The following is a 15345-nucleotide window of genomic DNA, read 5'->3' as shown; positions in this document are numbered from 1 at the left end:
GTATCCAGGGGATCGGGTCCTTTAAGATTTCTTTTTAATGCGTTGAAACTTTCATCAATTGAAAGTTTCCACTTTCAACAAGGAAACTTGTTCAAGACAAATTTCTTTTGGATCGAGTATATCGAATATGATCGATTCTAAACGTTTCCACAATCTGGCGATTAAGTGCGTTTCTGAATATGTCTGAAGGCAGCGAACACACAACAACTTGTGCGTCTCACGAGGCTTAGCTCGGGACCGTCCGACGGGTTAAACTAAATACCGTTGTGCTCAGTCACGTGGATCGCCCTGTACTAGCTGTCTTTATAACTTAACGTTGTCGATGTAACGTAAGCAGCATCGCTGGTAGCATGTAGCGATGGCGGAAGTGATCGGAGCGAGCCATCTCTTCGTCTACTGGCGTTCTTCTGTTCCGCCTCTGTCCCTTTAAGAACGCTCGGCACTTCTCGGAGACTGTCGTAACTGCTCGTCATCGACCCTTTTCACTGCGGCTCCATCGCTGAGCGGACTGGCCCGCTGTTCTCGTACGAGACCTCAGCGCTTACTGTCGGATCGGTGAACTCCCAGCGCCGGCTCCCTGAAAGCCTCCAGCTGCTGTCCAAATGCAGGCGATTAAGTGTGTGGTGGTCGGCGACGGGTAAGAGCACGCTCACAGAAACGGCACATTTGTCATGTGGGGTTCAGTGATGCATCCACTGATGGATGGATGATGGGAGGATGCTATGTAGTGAAAAGGGGCTGGGGCTCGGCGATCCGTCGGCCGCCTCTCTTTCTCAGATACAGCTCCACGGGCATCTGCATGTGATCACGTCTTCATCCAGCGCAAAGGCAGGAGCCGAGCATCGAGATGCTGCGGGAACACCTACACGCCTGGTAGGCCATTGAAGGCGGGCTGAAGTGCTGATGCACGCTAAGGAATTTGTGGCCCTGTCAGTGGCAAGCAGCAGGCCCCGCTGCCCTAATTCTGCTCCTACTGCATCCAGATCCCACCCAGCGGCATGTGCACTGGAGTCTGCTGCGAGAGTGCGCCGCGCCGTTTGGAAATGCTAATATGATTAGTGGTCGCTGATTAAAGCCACCGGCACTCCTATCAGTTCTTACAAACATCAGGAGCGGCCAAAGGTCTTTTTTATCATCAAAGGCAAAATGGGAAAATAAAAGAATGCTGAGTGCTGCTGTCTGCACACACTGTGTTTACAGCACGGTGCTGTGTGCAGACACACGGAGCCGTCCAACCTACGAGCTCAGTTTACCTTTCAAGTCGAGAAGCCCTCGCCTGCCTCCAGAGGGAGCTGGGGCCGCTCGATCCCTGCAGGAGTCCTAGTCTCACTTCTTATTGGTCATTACTGAGATCACACTTCTTTAACACGCATTCAGCAACTTTTAAAACATCGTCCAGTTGCTGAATTTTTAACCTCGAGGGCTTAGCCGGATATTTCCGAACAGCTGCACTGGTTTTATGGCTCTTTCTGACCAGATCATCTGCACTGAGCTAAATGTGCCACAGTCTGCACAAGTGTGAGTCTTTGACTTGTAGAGAAACGGGCTGTCTTGGATTTGTAGCAAAAGTTGTTTTTTTTAAAAAAAAATGCAGCAAAATTATATAAATGTCATTTAAAAAATCTTTAAATAGTCTTTTTTTCATTTTAGAAGCACAGACTGTAAGTAAAGATGGCAGTAGCTTCTGGGTGTGAAAAGCAATGGCACCTTAGAGATGCATTACTTCTAATGGCCACCAGGAAAAGACCTCCAGTTTCACCAAAGTCTCTGTGGAAATGATGCTCAGCAGTTTAATCTAGTCTCACCTCCAAGGTGTCAAGTTATACTGATGACATCACACTGCAGTCACCAGGAAGAATACACCTGGGTCTGCTACTGAGCCGCCGTGCCCGGCTAATGTGAGGATTCAAAGAGCGACAGCGTGACAGTGACAGCGTGACCCTGCGGTGGATACTTGCATCTTTGTTATGCAGTCTGTGGTTGGAATCCACTGACTTTAAATGTCGCACACAGCCCCTGACAGTGTTGTTGAGACCACCGCAGGGCTCAGAAAGCTGTTTCTAACAGGAACCTGCTGTTATGTGCGATGAGGCTGTTTATGAGGTGGGCGGGATATAAAAATGTGTGTTTTTCTCGTCAGCTGCCACAAACAGCTTTAATACAGACTGTACAGATGCTGCTAGCTGTGTGTTTGGTGTCTTCAGATTGTTACCTGGTGCCGTTCACGTTACTTGACCCACGCTGACAGTAGCACGCAGGGACGTAATGAAGTGAAGGACAGCAGGTTCGCAGCTTCAGTGTCGGGGTCGTGGGCCAGCTTCACACTCGGAGCAGGGATGTGGTATTACCAGCACCTGTGCATTCACTGCTGTACATCTGCACGTGTAGCACTGTGTGTGTTTGTGTAACAGCATCTCTGTTTCCCTGCAGTTGTTTCAACTTCCTGTTCCTGCGGATCTGTTTGGAGACATTTAAACTCACTCATGTGTGACTTTTGTATTATTGCAGGGTTTTACCTTGTTCTGTTGTGTTTTGGTGCTACATAAATAAAACTGAGTTGAAGTTGAAGCGTGTACATCTTACAGCTTCAGCTTGTGCGACGCAGAGCAAATCTGAACCATTTGTGTGTTTTGAGTGAAACAGGTGTGATTGAGAGACGTACTGTGTGAGTCCAGAGGTCTGGAAGTGAAAGCAAAGGCTTTGCACATTTTCCAGGAGACGGGTTCTGCTTGACATCTCCACCTGAGTGGGTGTCACGGTGGTACAGTGGTTAGCACTGCTGCCTCACAGCAAGAAAGTCCTGGTTTTGAACTTCGCATGTTGTCTGCTCCTGCATGCTTTCTCTCCTGCACGGCGGGTAGTTATTCTGAAGCATCATTTCATTTTCACTTGAAGGACCTAAAATCTGCTTGCATATCAAAGCCACGTCTGATTTTTAGAAAAGAACTGCGGGGCCTGAGCTTACCCTCGCGGGGCGATCGTGGCTCAAGAGTTGGGCGTTCGCCTTGTAATCGGAAGGTTGCCGGTTCGAGCCCCGGCTTGGACAGTCTCGGTCGTTGTGTCCTTGGGCAAGACACTTCACCCGTTGCCTACTGGTGGTGGTCAGAGGGCCCGGTGGCGCCAGTGTCCGGCAGCCTCGCCTCTGTCAGTGCGCCCCAGGGTGGCTGTGGCTACAATGTAGCTGCCATCACCAGTGTGTGAATGTGTGGATGACTGGATGTGTAAAGCGCTTTGGGGTCCTTAGGGACTAGTAAAGCGCTATATAAATACAGGCCATTTACCCTTTGATGGACTCATTTCTAACCCTGGCCATGTTGGTCCCTCCCAGCAAGCATTTTAGCATCTTCAGCCCTAACTACTTCCTTATTTATGCAGTTCTTACTCTGTGGCCTCTAAGCTCTTGTATCTGTGACACAGTCACATAGATCTTTGGGTTTTGTGTGCTGCCCAAGGACAGCCTGGATGAGCTGGGGATCACACCACCAGTGTTCAGATCAGTAGATGAGCCACTCGATCTTCTGAAGAATAGTCGTAATCATTGAAACTGACTAATGAAGCAGCTGTAAGTGTCAGTGTTTCCCTTCTGACCAAACAGAGTCCCACTGACCTCAAATCACTTTTATATCAGTCACACATTTTGCCACCGCGTGTCACTGCTGTTGGTCACGTCTGTGGAGACGAGCACACAGAATCGCTCATGAGTCATGCATGAGCAGCCAGCCAATACTCATCCATGCCGCCACCAGTAGCATCGAGTGGCTCGAGTCGGAGGGGTGCTGTTGGCCTGTGAGCAGAGGAGAGGTGGGCTATGTCTGCGAGTAACTGTGTGTGGACAGGTATGAACATCTTTGTGGGGACCAAAAATTGGAGGCTTACTATACTCGTGGGGACCAAAATCCCCCACGAGTCTGAAGGCGTTTCTGAGACTCAAAATGTGGTTTTACTCGTTCTAGTGTCAGGGTTACATTAGGTTATGGTCAGGGTCAGGCATTCATCTTTGATGGTTGCATTATGTCCATGAGATGTCCCCACAAGGATGTGTGTGTGTGCGTGTGTGTGTGCATGTGTGTGTGTGTGTGTGTGGCTACCATAGAAGGCTACTGTGTCCCTAGGCAACATGTATGTAGGCCAATGTCTGTGTGGCACTCAGCTGAAAGGGGATAGAGGCCTCCATTGTGCTCACACATGCATGTGGCCTGTTTACGCTCAGGTTTGTATGAGAGTGGAGCTGCAGCCTAATTTTGGATCCTCTGCTGTCACTTCCTCAGGGCTGTGGGTAAGACCTGTCTGCTGATTAGTTACACCACCAATGCCTTCCCCGGTGAATACATCCCCACTGTGTGAGTAACCCGAACACTCCTCATGCTCTCACAATACCACCATGTAACGCTGTAGGGCTGAGCGCTCTGTCAAAGACACTGTGCTGTCTAAAGGTTTCACACAAAGGATTTAATAATAATTATAATAATAATACAGCTGTTCTCCTGCAAGAACTTAGTTGACAAGAAAGAACACAGAAAAGAGACGAATGAATGTCAAATGAAATCAGATAAAATAAAAGATATCGCTCATTCAGCGAGCTGTGAATGTGCTGCAAACTCCTGCACAGTTCTGTACACCGAGAAACTATCCATGCTTATCGATGGATGATATTTGTAGTATTTATATATTTAATATTGCAAATCAAACAGACTGATGTTATGTATACTCCTTAATGTTTTTTAACTTTTCAAATTTTAAGCTGTTAAGATATTTCAGTGTTTATCAGCTACGTCGTGACACAAATGTTACACTTTTAAACCAGCATAACAAAATAATCATGACAACTGTGCCAAGCCCAGAAAGTTCCCTTAAATCCTGTTTTTCAAATATCTGCATCTCACCTCAGTCGTGTTAAACCAACTGGCAGGTGGCTCTTTAATATGAGCAGCATATATCCCATAGGTTGGAAACCAGTTCATATCAAATTAGAGTTAGTAGAGTAATTCAGTTTCAAAGTGCTGGACCCATCCGCAGCAGAAGAACCTGATACCTGAGAGCCCAGTGAGCACTGGGCTGAATGAGGAACTCCCAGTTCAGCTCCGGACTGGACTGTTTGCTGTCCCTTAAATTTCATTCCCTCTTTTAAAAGCTTTTATCAAATATAGTAATGCAACACCAAAAAGTAGACTTGGAGGAGAAAAAGCTTCCTTAAATATTTACCAACCCTTATCTAGGCGGTCATGTAGTTCTGCAAAGTGTTGTTTAGGAGTAATCGCACTACTGTTGTCAGTAGTCTCAGCTGCTTTTTACTCAGTGTGCTGTCCAATTCCCTGCAGCTTTGACAACTACTCTGCCAATGTGATGGTGGATGGGAAACCAGTGAATCTGGGTCTGTGGGATACAGCAGGACAGGAGGACTACGACAGGCTCAGACCACTGTCTTACCCACAGACGGTATTCCTACTCTTTCCTCCCACACACTCACAGCATGCCACAGATACGTGACTGAACCGAGCTTCCTGTGTGACCTGTTTAGATGAACGAGTAAGAGAATGAAATGGAAGGTGGTTAATGTACGAAGGTTGCTGTAATGCTTTGTAGACCCCAGCATTTATCAGTTTATCCGTTCAATATGAAAACTGTATGCCTTAAATGAATGATTATGCCAATATTTCAAGAAGTCCAAACTACACTCACCAGTTCAGATGGCTAACAGGGTGTGAGGAAAAGGCTGTTCTGCGATCTCCCATTCAAGATTAGCAACTGCTTCCCTTCCCCATCTGCAATGCATGCTGGAACTCTGGCAGTCCGTCATCGTGATTGTTGTGGCAGGTTATCCAGTTAGTGAGCAAAAAAATGCCACCATTTTCACTGCATTGTGCACTGGCACAGGATAGATCTGCTGAATGTTCTCCCCCAGACACCCCAGGGTGTTCCACTATGAGCGGGCTCCTCCAACATGCAGCGTTCAGCTTTAAAGCTGCTGACTCTGTAACTGCAAACTGCCAGCTCTCATCAACAACGACAGTCCTTCACGTGAAATTCAGGTTAGTTTGCAAAAGAATTGGATTTGAAGTCTGATGAAATCCGCCTGTGCAGTGTGGGCACAACAGAACTTCCAGGGAGCAATCCAGAAATAGCAGGTGGAAGCTGCCTGGAAACAGCCAAAAGGATGATCTGGGAGGCGATTATGCACACAGGCACTGATTCAAACAGGGATTTTCACTTTCATATCTCTGTCCGCGTGAAAAGCAAAAAATGATGTCAAACACTGATGACGATGCCGAGAAAACAGGCGGTGAGACGTTGGTCAGCACGGTCTGACATCAAAAGAGGCGATAACGGCGCACACCTTTGACGTCCAAGATGAAATCATTTTCCTTCGCCAAGTGTACGAGCAGAACCATGGTTCCTGAAAGTGTTCACCCTGGAAGGGCTTTAAGAAGCCCTGTGTTTTTATAAAAATGGGGATTTTGACATAAAACGTCATTTACTTGTGTATGAAAAACACTGAAAAACAGCCTAAACACTGAGGAAAAGCTACAGTTACCAAAGTACCGCGCACGTGTGGGCGGGGCTCCAGTTCAAGGGAAGGTTTTCATGCACAGTGCTCCCTCGCTATAACGCGGTTCACCTATCATGGCCTCGCTGTTTCACTGATTTTTTTTTTCTTTTTGATTTTTTTTTTATTACAGCACATTGTGTTCTGCGTCCTGATTGGCTGTAGACCATTGTCAATCAGTCTCGTATATTTTAAAAAATATATTGCAATATTCAGATTCTGTACATAAAGTTAAACTTTATCAATATTCATTTTATCTAATATCAAAGTCTCGCACTCAGTCTTTCTCTCATTTCAGTTTTATTGTTGACAAACTGAACGGTTTGTATTACAGTCTAGTCCAACTTAACTGAAACCATCTGGTACAATTACAGCTATTCTGAACTATGCAATATGAAAACTATGGAGCCCCTTCAGCAACTGAAGAATTTGAAAGTAAATTAAAACAAAATATAATTTTACATTAAATAAAAAAGTTTTAAACGTAATTAAAATAAAACATGTCTTAAATTAAAATAAGTAAACTGTCATGTTTATTGCTGCCATAAAACAGTTAAACACATTTGGACAGTGTCAGGATTCTTGCTCAGAAAAAGGATCAACATGCTCTGAAGTCAGAGCACAAAAACCTTTTTTGTTACAAAATATCGATTTCTGCTGTCGCTGTATCGATACATTATTAGCAAACAAAATATCACGATACTACACAGTATCGATTTTTTCCCCACCCCTAGTAATAACTGTAAGAAATAAAGCTGCCTACTTCGGAGATTTCACCTATCGCGGGTTATTTTTAGAACGTAACTCCCGGGATAAACGAGGGACCGCTGTGTATATTTGCCCACTATGTTGATAACCACTTCTTGTGTAGATAAGCACCAAACATTCATCCACTGTCTTATCCAGTTTAGGCTTGCAGTGGTCGGAGCCTATCCCTGCTGCCATAAGGCGAGAGGCGGGGTCTGTCCTGATGTCCTCGGTCTATTACACTTAAAATGTCTTTGAACAAACAATATCAAGCAGAAACACGCCTCTTTGATGCTTTTGTGTTGTAACTTTTAATAAGTGTCGAAGACTTCAAATAAAGCTGATTTCTTGTGGTGGTTTTATACACACACACACACACACACACACACACACACACACACACACACACACACACACACACACACACACACAGATCTCACTCTCAACTAGCGATGTCTCTGGTTCTCTCCCAGGATGTGTTCTTGATATGCTTCTCCCTGGTCAGTCCGGCCTCCTTTGAGAACGTCCGAGCTAAGGTCAGTACGCTGACTGTCCACCCCGCCCCCTCCTTTTTCCCCCTTCACGCCGAGTCTGACCACAAGGAGGCACATCTTTGGCTCCACCTGGTTTATCACACCTGTTCAGTCCTCAGCTTAGAATGGTCTGGATTTGATACTCCAGCAGGACGTGGAGCGCAGACACACACATTGTAGGCTGAGGCCTGAGCGAGTGCAAACACTCTGCAGAGGGAGCGTCACGGCCGGCTGTGGTTTGATCTGCTGAGCATCATGAGACGCTCTCGTGTGAAATCACACTTTTCACGAGGTCTGGGGTCCCTCTGTAGAGTCTCTGTGTTTCCGACGGGATTGTCCCATCGTGTGATGTGATTGGAGGTTTCTTTGCCTGAGGATGTCTTGTGTTCATGCCTTCATTCAAACTTAATAACAATGTTTTCTGTAGCCACAACTCAGTTTGTTGAATGTCACTGTGGAAAGGGTCATGATGTTCTTCCACCGCCGCCAGCTGACTCTTCTCTTTCTCCTCTCTCACTGACTTTGTCTTTTGTATATCCATATGTACACATCTGTGTGTGGTTGTGTCTGTGTGTGGGTGCCTGTGGTGCCCTAGTGGTACCCTGAGGTGAGACACCATTGCCCCAACACACCCATCATTCTGGTGGGCACCAAGCTGGATCTACGAGATGACAAGGACACCATTGAGAGGCTGCGGGACAAGAAGCTGTCCCCCATCACCTACCCGCAGGGCCTGGCCATGGCGAGAGAGATTGGTGAGGCTGTAACGGCATCGTTTTTTCTCTAACATTAATTTAGCTATATATAATGATTGCTGTTTGTCTGTTGTCTCAGTAAGTAACATATTAAATTGGGTACCAGTGACAGTTGATCCAAAGAAAAGTGTATATACAGTTTTCTGGGTTGAAGGAACTAAGTAGAATATTGGTTAGTCAGAGGTGGGATATAACCAGGCACATTTACTCACTTATGTAGGTGTAAACTCAGTTTTAGTTGCTAATTAATTCAATTCAATTTTATTTACCAAATCACAACAAAAGTCGCCTCAAGGCTTTTAAAATTAGTTTCCTGATGATCATTTTCCAAGCCCTGCCTGCACGGTGAAAACATCAGCGGCCGGATGCTTGTGACAAACTGAAATCAGCTGTTTATGGACGGAGTAGGTTCTTCTACTTCTCAGCACACTTACATGTGATTTTTGAATAAACTTCGACTGATCATTCTTGCTCTTACTGAGGTTTTCAAATGCACAAGCTTTCCCTGTAGTAAAGTATTGTTACAATGCAGTATAAGTACTTTTTACTTTAAAAAATTTATGTTTTTCTACAAACGAGGTCACCAAAGCCCTTTTCCAATAGAACCTCCACGGAGCGACTCGGCACGGTTTTCAGGGTTTCCCATTAGGTCATAGTTCCTGGTACCAGTTTTTAGCACCTGCTTGGATTTCAAGTGATCCAAACAGGTACTAAGTGTGACATCATCAGACTGTATGCCACTGATTGGCTGGCTGTAGCGTTACGAGTCATGAGAGCGTTCACGAAAGTCCAAATCGCCATTTTTGAAACGGCTACAAAAACAACGCAGTGATCTCTGAGTGTGCCGAAACGCCACGGACCGAGTAGCAGGCATGTGTTTGCTTCGATGTCCACCTTTGTTGTGGCGTTCGTGTCGCATATTAATTACGTCTCGAGACGCGCAGACGCGTTGCTATGACGACACGGTACTAGAGGGTTCTAATGGAAGACCAGTCGATCCGCGAGTCGAGTAGGTGGGAAAGGGCTCATGTGACACAGTGGACAGAAACACGCTTTACAAAGTCGATTCCTAAAAAGTTGTGAAAATGAAAACAGGCTGCGTAGATTTAGAGATCTCATGAATTCGTACTTTACTGATAATAGAACATAAATCAATGTTTAAACTGGGGAAATGTCACATTTTAAGAAAAATAAGAGCTCATTATTCACTGCATAGCAGTAGCATGTCCACAGCTTTGTAGTCTCCACCGTCTGCTGCTTGGTGCTCAGCAGAACTTAATTCAGGCTGAAAGCAGCTAACGAAAAATACATTTACCAACTTTTTTAAGCTCACTCACTAATTAATGCATAACGCTGTGTTTGTTCTGTGTACACACACACACACACACACACACACACACACACACACACACACACACACACACACGTGGAGAGGGTGTGCTCAGCCTCCCCTGTACATAAACATGTCCATTAGTTTGGGTTAGAGCTGCTTTGAGTTCAGCCTCTAAAGTGAGGAACATCCGACCTCAGAATGCTGGAACATGCCCACACCCCACTGACGAGCAGAAGCACGAAGGCGTGATTGGAGAATGATGTTTGTGTAAGTGAGGAACCATGAATTGCACACAGTTCCAGCCAACTGTCAATGAAACATCCTTCTATAAACCTTTGAAGCTTATTAACTTTCCAACATGATTGTTAAAGACACGTGGATTTAGAAATCATGACCACAGTGACTGTGAGAAAACAGTGACCAGATATCTGTTGGGGAATGTTGTTGCTATTAGACTGGGAGTCACAAGGAGTCAGGAATTCTTTGGACTCGATCTGCTGTCAGTGTCAGTCACTATGAGTGACTTCCATATGTGCCTTTTTGTCCTGACCTCATCTCAATACTCGGCTCACTGGTATCCATCTCACCTGTTCAAGAGCCAATTTACAGTAACTGTCAACCCAAAGCAATTCATATTGTAGGATAAAGACCCAAGAATGTCAGATAGGGACAGAACTACCTGGAGACCTCTGCTGGTATTAGGATAGCTGGGAAAGGCAATGTTAGCCTATAAATGCTGTGGGCACATGAATCGTATGTACAGCTGGAGAAAGAGACCACTTTATAACCACGTTTGTAGTTTTCTGTGAAGTGAGTTGAAGTGCTTGTCACATGAAGATTATTTGCTCCATTGTTGTAGTCCTACTGAGGAGATGATCCAGTGTTACTCCGGCCTTTGTAAAGGCTTTCAACAATCTTATCTGAAAGCAGCGCTCAAACCGATGATGTAGTAAACCTTTAATTCACTTTGATCAATTCAAATATGGCTGATTATTGTATTGTATATCGGTATGTATATAATTATTAAAAGCTGTGATAAGAAGCAGATGTTTATACAGCAGCGTAATATTCAAGGAGCTGTGGAAGTTCCAACATGTCAGCATGTTGATGATTGTTTTGATTGTGTAATCCTGATTCATACATGTGATTGTATGACTGTTGTTGTGCAGCATCATTGTTTTTATGAATGATCTGTGCCACTCTGTGCAGGGACCAACTCGTTTAGAAAAGTAATTTTTAACTCCAATTTTAAAAAAATCATTTTAAAAACAAAATGCAATGATTTGCAAATCTCATAAATCCCTATTGTATTCACAATAGAACACAGAAAACCTGTTAAATCTTTAAACTCTTAATTTTGAACGATTTCACAAAGAATCTTGACTCATTTTGAGTCTGATGACAGCAAATGTTTCAAAAAGGTTGGGCCAGGTGCAACAGCAGGCTGGAAAACTCAGTGGTCCTAAAAGGAAACAGCTGGAGGAACAATTTCAATTCAGTTTAATTGTATTTAGACCGCTCCAAATCACAACAACAGTGACCTCAAGGTGCTTTATACTGTAAGCTCGACCCTACAACAATACATACAGAGAAAACCCAACAATCATATGACCCCTATGAGCAGCACTTTGGCGACAGTGGGAAGGAAAAACTCCCCTTTAACAGGAAGAAACCTCCAGCAGAACCAGGCTCAGGGAGGGGCGGGGCCATCTGCTGTTGCGTTTTTATAACTAATAATAATTATAACTAATCAGTTTAAATGACAACAGGTCAGTAACATGTCTGGGTACAAAAAGAGTTCCTCAGAAGTAGGCGGGACCAAACTGTGTCTACAAATTATGGACCAATGACAGCATACTGTTCAGAAAAAGATGGACGAGAAGAGCTCCTCGAGGCAAGTGTTGTTGTGAGTTCTCTCGATATAAATCAAACTGAAGATCCAGGACTGCTGAGCTAGAATCCTCTGTCAGACAAGAACGGGACAAAGTTCCTCTCCCGAAACTCCACAGCTGCTCTCCTGTTTCCAGATGTTAGAAAAAGATACTACAAAGATGGAGACATACTCCTGTCGCAACCTTTTGGAGATGTTCTATTGTGAATAAAGTATTGGTTTATGAGATTTGTAAATCACTTTGTTTTGTTTTTATATGTACATGTTGCTCAGCTTCCTAGTAGTTGAACTGTGGCTGTGTTTAGCAGTGGGTAGAGACAGCGTGTCATCTGCTACGTTCTTTTTAAACACCCAAAATAAACAGTGTTTAAAAACAAGATTAAACTATTTCATTTAAAATAAAAAATTATTAGGAAATATTTATATTGTGATTTGAATTCCACTCGCCTTGTGTCAAGGAGGAAAAAACGATCACGCACCTGCTGTAATAGTTCCAGGGGTCTCAAACTCGCGGCCCGGGGGCCACTCGCACGAACTCATGTGTCACTTGCACTTGTATTTTGTTCAATACGAACGTGTGTGACAGACAGAGGACCAGTGTGTTTATTTGCTCTTTCAATGAAACGATTCAGTTAGTTAAGATATTGCTATATAATATTTCCATCCATTTTCTTCTGCCTATCCGGGGCCGGGTCGCGGGGGCAGCAGCCCGAGCAGAGAAGCCCAGACCTCCCCCTCCGCCTCCTCCAGCTTATCCGGGGGGACACCGAGGCGTTCCCAGGACACGCTGGAGAGATAATCTCTCCAGCGTGTCCTGGGTCTGCCCCGGGGCCTATATGATATTTGAAATTTAAAAAAAGCAAACAAAACATTTTCAGAAATGTTTGTTTTTGTATTAATTGAACACAAAAGTATCCTTCAGACGACAGTGCCAGCAGTGGCCCTCAGCTCCTTCCAGTGTGAGACCCCTGCTTTATTTACTCTCCTCAGTATTTGCATGGACAGTTATCTGGTGGGGCCCTTCGGTGAGTGCTAGGTGCTCTGTCGGGTAATGTAGAGGGGCGTATCAGGAGTTTTCCCATCATGCCCTCTCCCTGGTCCTCAGGAGCCGTGAAGTACTTGGAGTGCTCTGCGCTGACCCAGCGAGGCCTGAAGACGGTATTTGACGAGGCCATCCGGGCTGTGCTCTGCCCCCCACCCGTGAAGAAGAGGGGGAAGAGATGCACCATGTTCTAAGGAGGAAGCACTGCTAACACTACACCACATCACCATGAACAACAACCACTACTTCTCTGAGAGGATGAGAAAGAAAACTAGCGAGAGTGAGTGTGCACTGCTGAGATTGCTTTCTTTATATCGATGTTTTTTCAAAATCATATTGGTAGGACCAATATTTAACCCAGTTTTTTTAACCATTACAGAGTAAGGTCATAGGTTCTCTGTGAAAGACAATGACTGTCCAACTGCTTTGTACTCATAGACACGTGTCATGTTGCCACGAGGGCTCACAAAGACTTCTTATCTTCTTACTGCAAAGTCTTTTGTTTCTCAGCTATGCTTGCTTGAAATAATGCAGTGTTGACTAGATAGAACATGAACTGTGAATACGCCTTCAGCTCTGAAGTTACCCTCAGCTTCTGATCTAGGATCAGCACATTAAAAGAAATACTGCCTTCATTCGTTCAGCCCTCATTTCTGACAGTATGCACAGCGAGGTCCCCCCTGAGATCTGTGGTCACATGACAGAAACACCAGCAGTTAGACTCTCTGACAGCTTGGTTCACTGGCGGGTGTCCTGATTGGCATTTTATTATTCCCGATCCAAACCAAGTTCTTTAAAATGGCAAGGTATTCAAGTTTGCTCCATACTGCCAGATCAGCGTCTCATTATTAAACAGCTCATTGGAGAAAGGCTGTGCTGTTTCCCTCAGACTGGGCAAACGGCCCAAGATGCTCCCTGTAGTTCTTAGCTAGCACAGTGACTGTAACGATGGTCTAACTGCTTGTATTTGTTCAATCCTCTCAGTAACCTGTCGAGTTAGGACAGATTTCCTGCCAAACGATCACATCAGCGCTGCAGTCAAAGTATAAACATGTAACCGTGAACTCATCCTCTTGGGTTTCATCTCAGTAAAGCCACGCACAGACTCATAATCATAGCCCGTGTCATCGTTCTTAACTTTTCAATGAGAAAAAAGAGATTTTCAGTGAGACACAAAGGTTTAACTGGAGGTTTCAGTCAAAGCTTGTCTGTTTCATAACTGTACTTTAGAGGTCTACCTGCAAACCTTTCGCTCGCTTCCAGAAACATCCTCTGATCAGTTGAAGAATTATTTGGCTATGCCCCTCCAGCGTGTTCTTGCTTCAGTCGCCTGATCTTGGTCAATTTCTTTGGGTAACTATTCTTAACTGTGAAGATGTGACAGACGAGCTTGCCAAACACACGGGGGCTGTACAACCTTGCTGCCTGAGTTCTGCCTGTGGGAGTGGAGGAGCTTGCATGGGTCTTAAAATATTCTGTCTTAATTTATCCCATTGTTTAGACTGTGTGTGTGTGTGTGTGTTTGTGCACAAGCACATGAATGCGTGCGTGACAGGTGTGTTTGCGTGCGTGCACGGTGGGCGGGCATGTGTCGGTGTCAGTGAGACAGTTTGGGGTAGTGCATAAGAGACAGTATTGTTTTAAGCCAAGTTTTTTAGTGTCCAGTTTTTGGTACTATTTCATATTGTATTGTAGTAAAACACAAGACTTTTCAACAATCTGTGACATAAAGGAAGGAAAACACACGAATATCAGTGACATCCAGTCATGTACAGAATAATCCTCAGAAAAGGAATGCGTTATGAATATCTACATGTACCTGAATATTTAGCTCGTAAAACTAAAACAATTCAAACTAAAGGGATTATAGTTGCTCATGTCGAAGTTAGAAGTGTCGCTAACAGTGTACGATAAAGGGCCAATCGTTGTGGAGTTTGTCGTCATGGCAAACAGTGCAGATTGCACCTTTATGAAATGCATTTCTGTATGGTCGCAGGCCTGCTGTGTGTCTGTCTCCCCCGTGTGGCGAGACGCAGCACTGCAGTGCTCCGTTATGCTGTCTTTGGTTGGCATAGCTGTGTGGTTGAATCATGTCGTGTGGTCCTGCCTAGCTAAGGTGTCGAAATGTAGTTGAGAAACAGCAAAAGAAAAAAAACTACTACTATTGCATGGAAGTTCTCTGGTTATTTGACCCACTGTAACTCTTAGGAGAGGTTGTATGATGAAATGCATTGGCCATGTACGTATGTAATGTAAGATGACTTGTATACTTGTTTCAACTGTTTGTCTTATTTTTTATTACTTCACATGTCTGTGTGGTGACATATTTCAATTTTTTGTATACTAAATACAAATGTATATGTAAGGTAGTCTGCTTCCTGTCGTCATTTCCTCCTCACACAGCGAGGCGTTCCCTCGGGTTCACATCGAAATGTGCTTCGTGGACTAACACTGAGGAAAACGCTAGTGGCTGCACGAGTCCTTTTTTTACAGGATTATT

At 44.6% G+C, this 15345-nt stretch overlaps 1 protein-coding gene across 1 annotated transcript; it reads left to right on the top strand.

Annotated features, from left to right (window-relative positions):
- The first annotated feature begins 449 nt into the window (after nucleotides 1-449).
- On the top strand, nucleotides 450-15214 carry rac3b (Rac family small GTPase 3b). Its single transcript, XM_080872792.1, has 6 exons — nucleotides 450-637; nucleotides 4269-4340; nucleotides 5319-5436; nucleotides 7765-7827; nucleotides 8420-8579; nucleotides 12909-15214. Exons 1-6 carry the CDS (start codon nucleotides 603-605, stop codon nucleotides 13037-13039), a joined length of 579 nt encoding a protein of 192 aa, XP_080728918.1. The 5' UTR covers nucleotides 450-602; the 3' UTR covers nucleotides 13040-15214.
- The last annotated feature ends 131 nt before the right edge of the window (nucleotides 15215-15345 follow it).

The sequence above is a fragment of the Rhamphochromis sp. 'chilingali' genome (assembly GCF_963969265.1).
Source record: "Rhamphochromis sp. 'chilingali' genome assembly, chromosome: 22".
NCBI lineage: Eukaryota > Metazoa > Chordata > Actinopteri > Cichliformes > Cichlidae > Rhamphochromis > Rhamphochromis sp. 'chilingali'.
This window is presented reverse-complemented; position numbering and strand designations above follow the sequence as displayed.

Bases quoted from the DNA above. Each gene is read 5' to 3' on its own strand.
- rac3b (XM_080872792.1), top strand. From the start codon at position 603: ATGCAGGCGATTAAGTGTGTGGTGGTCGGCGACGG. The intron at 638-4,268 runs GTAAGAGCACGC...TCACTTCCTCAG, and splicing joins TGTGTGGTGGTCGGCGACGG to GGCTGTGGGTAAGACCTGTC. The intron at 8,580-12,908 runs GTGAGGCTGTAA...CCTGGTCCTCAG, and splicing joins GGCCATGGCGAGAGAGATTG to GAGCCGTGAAGTACTTGGAG.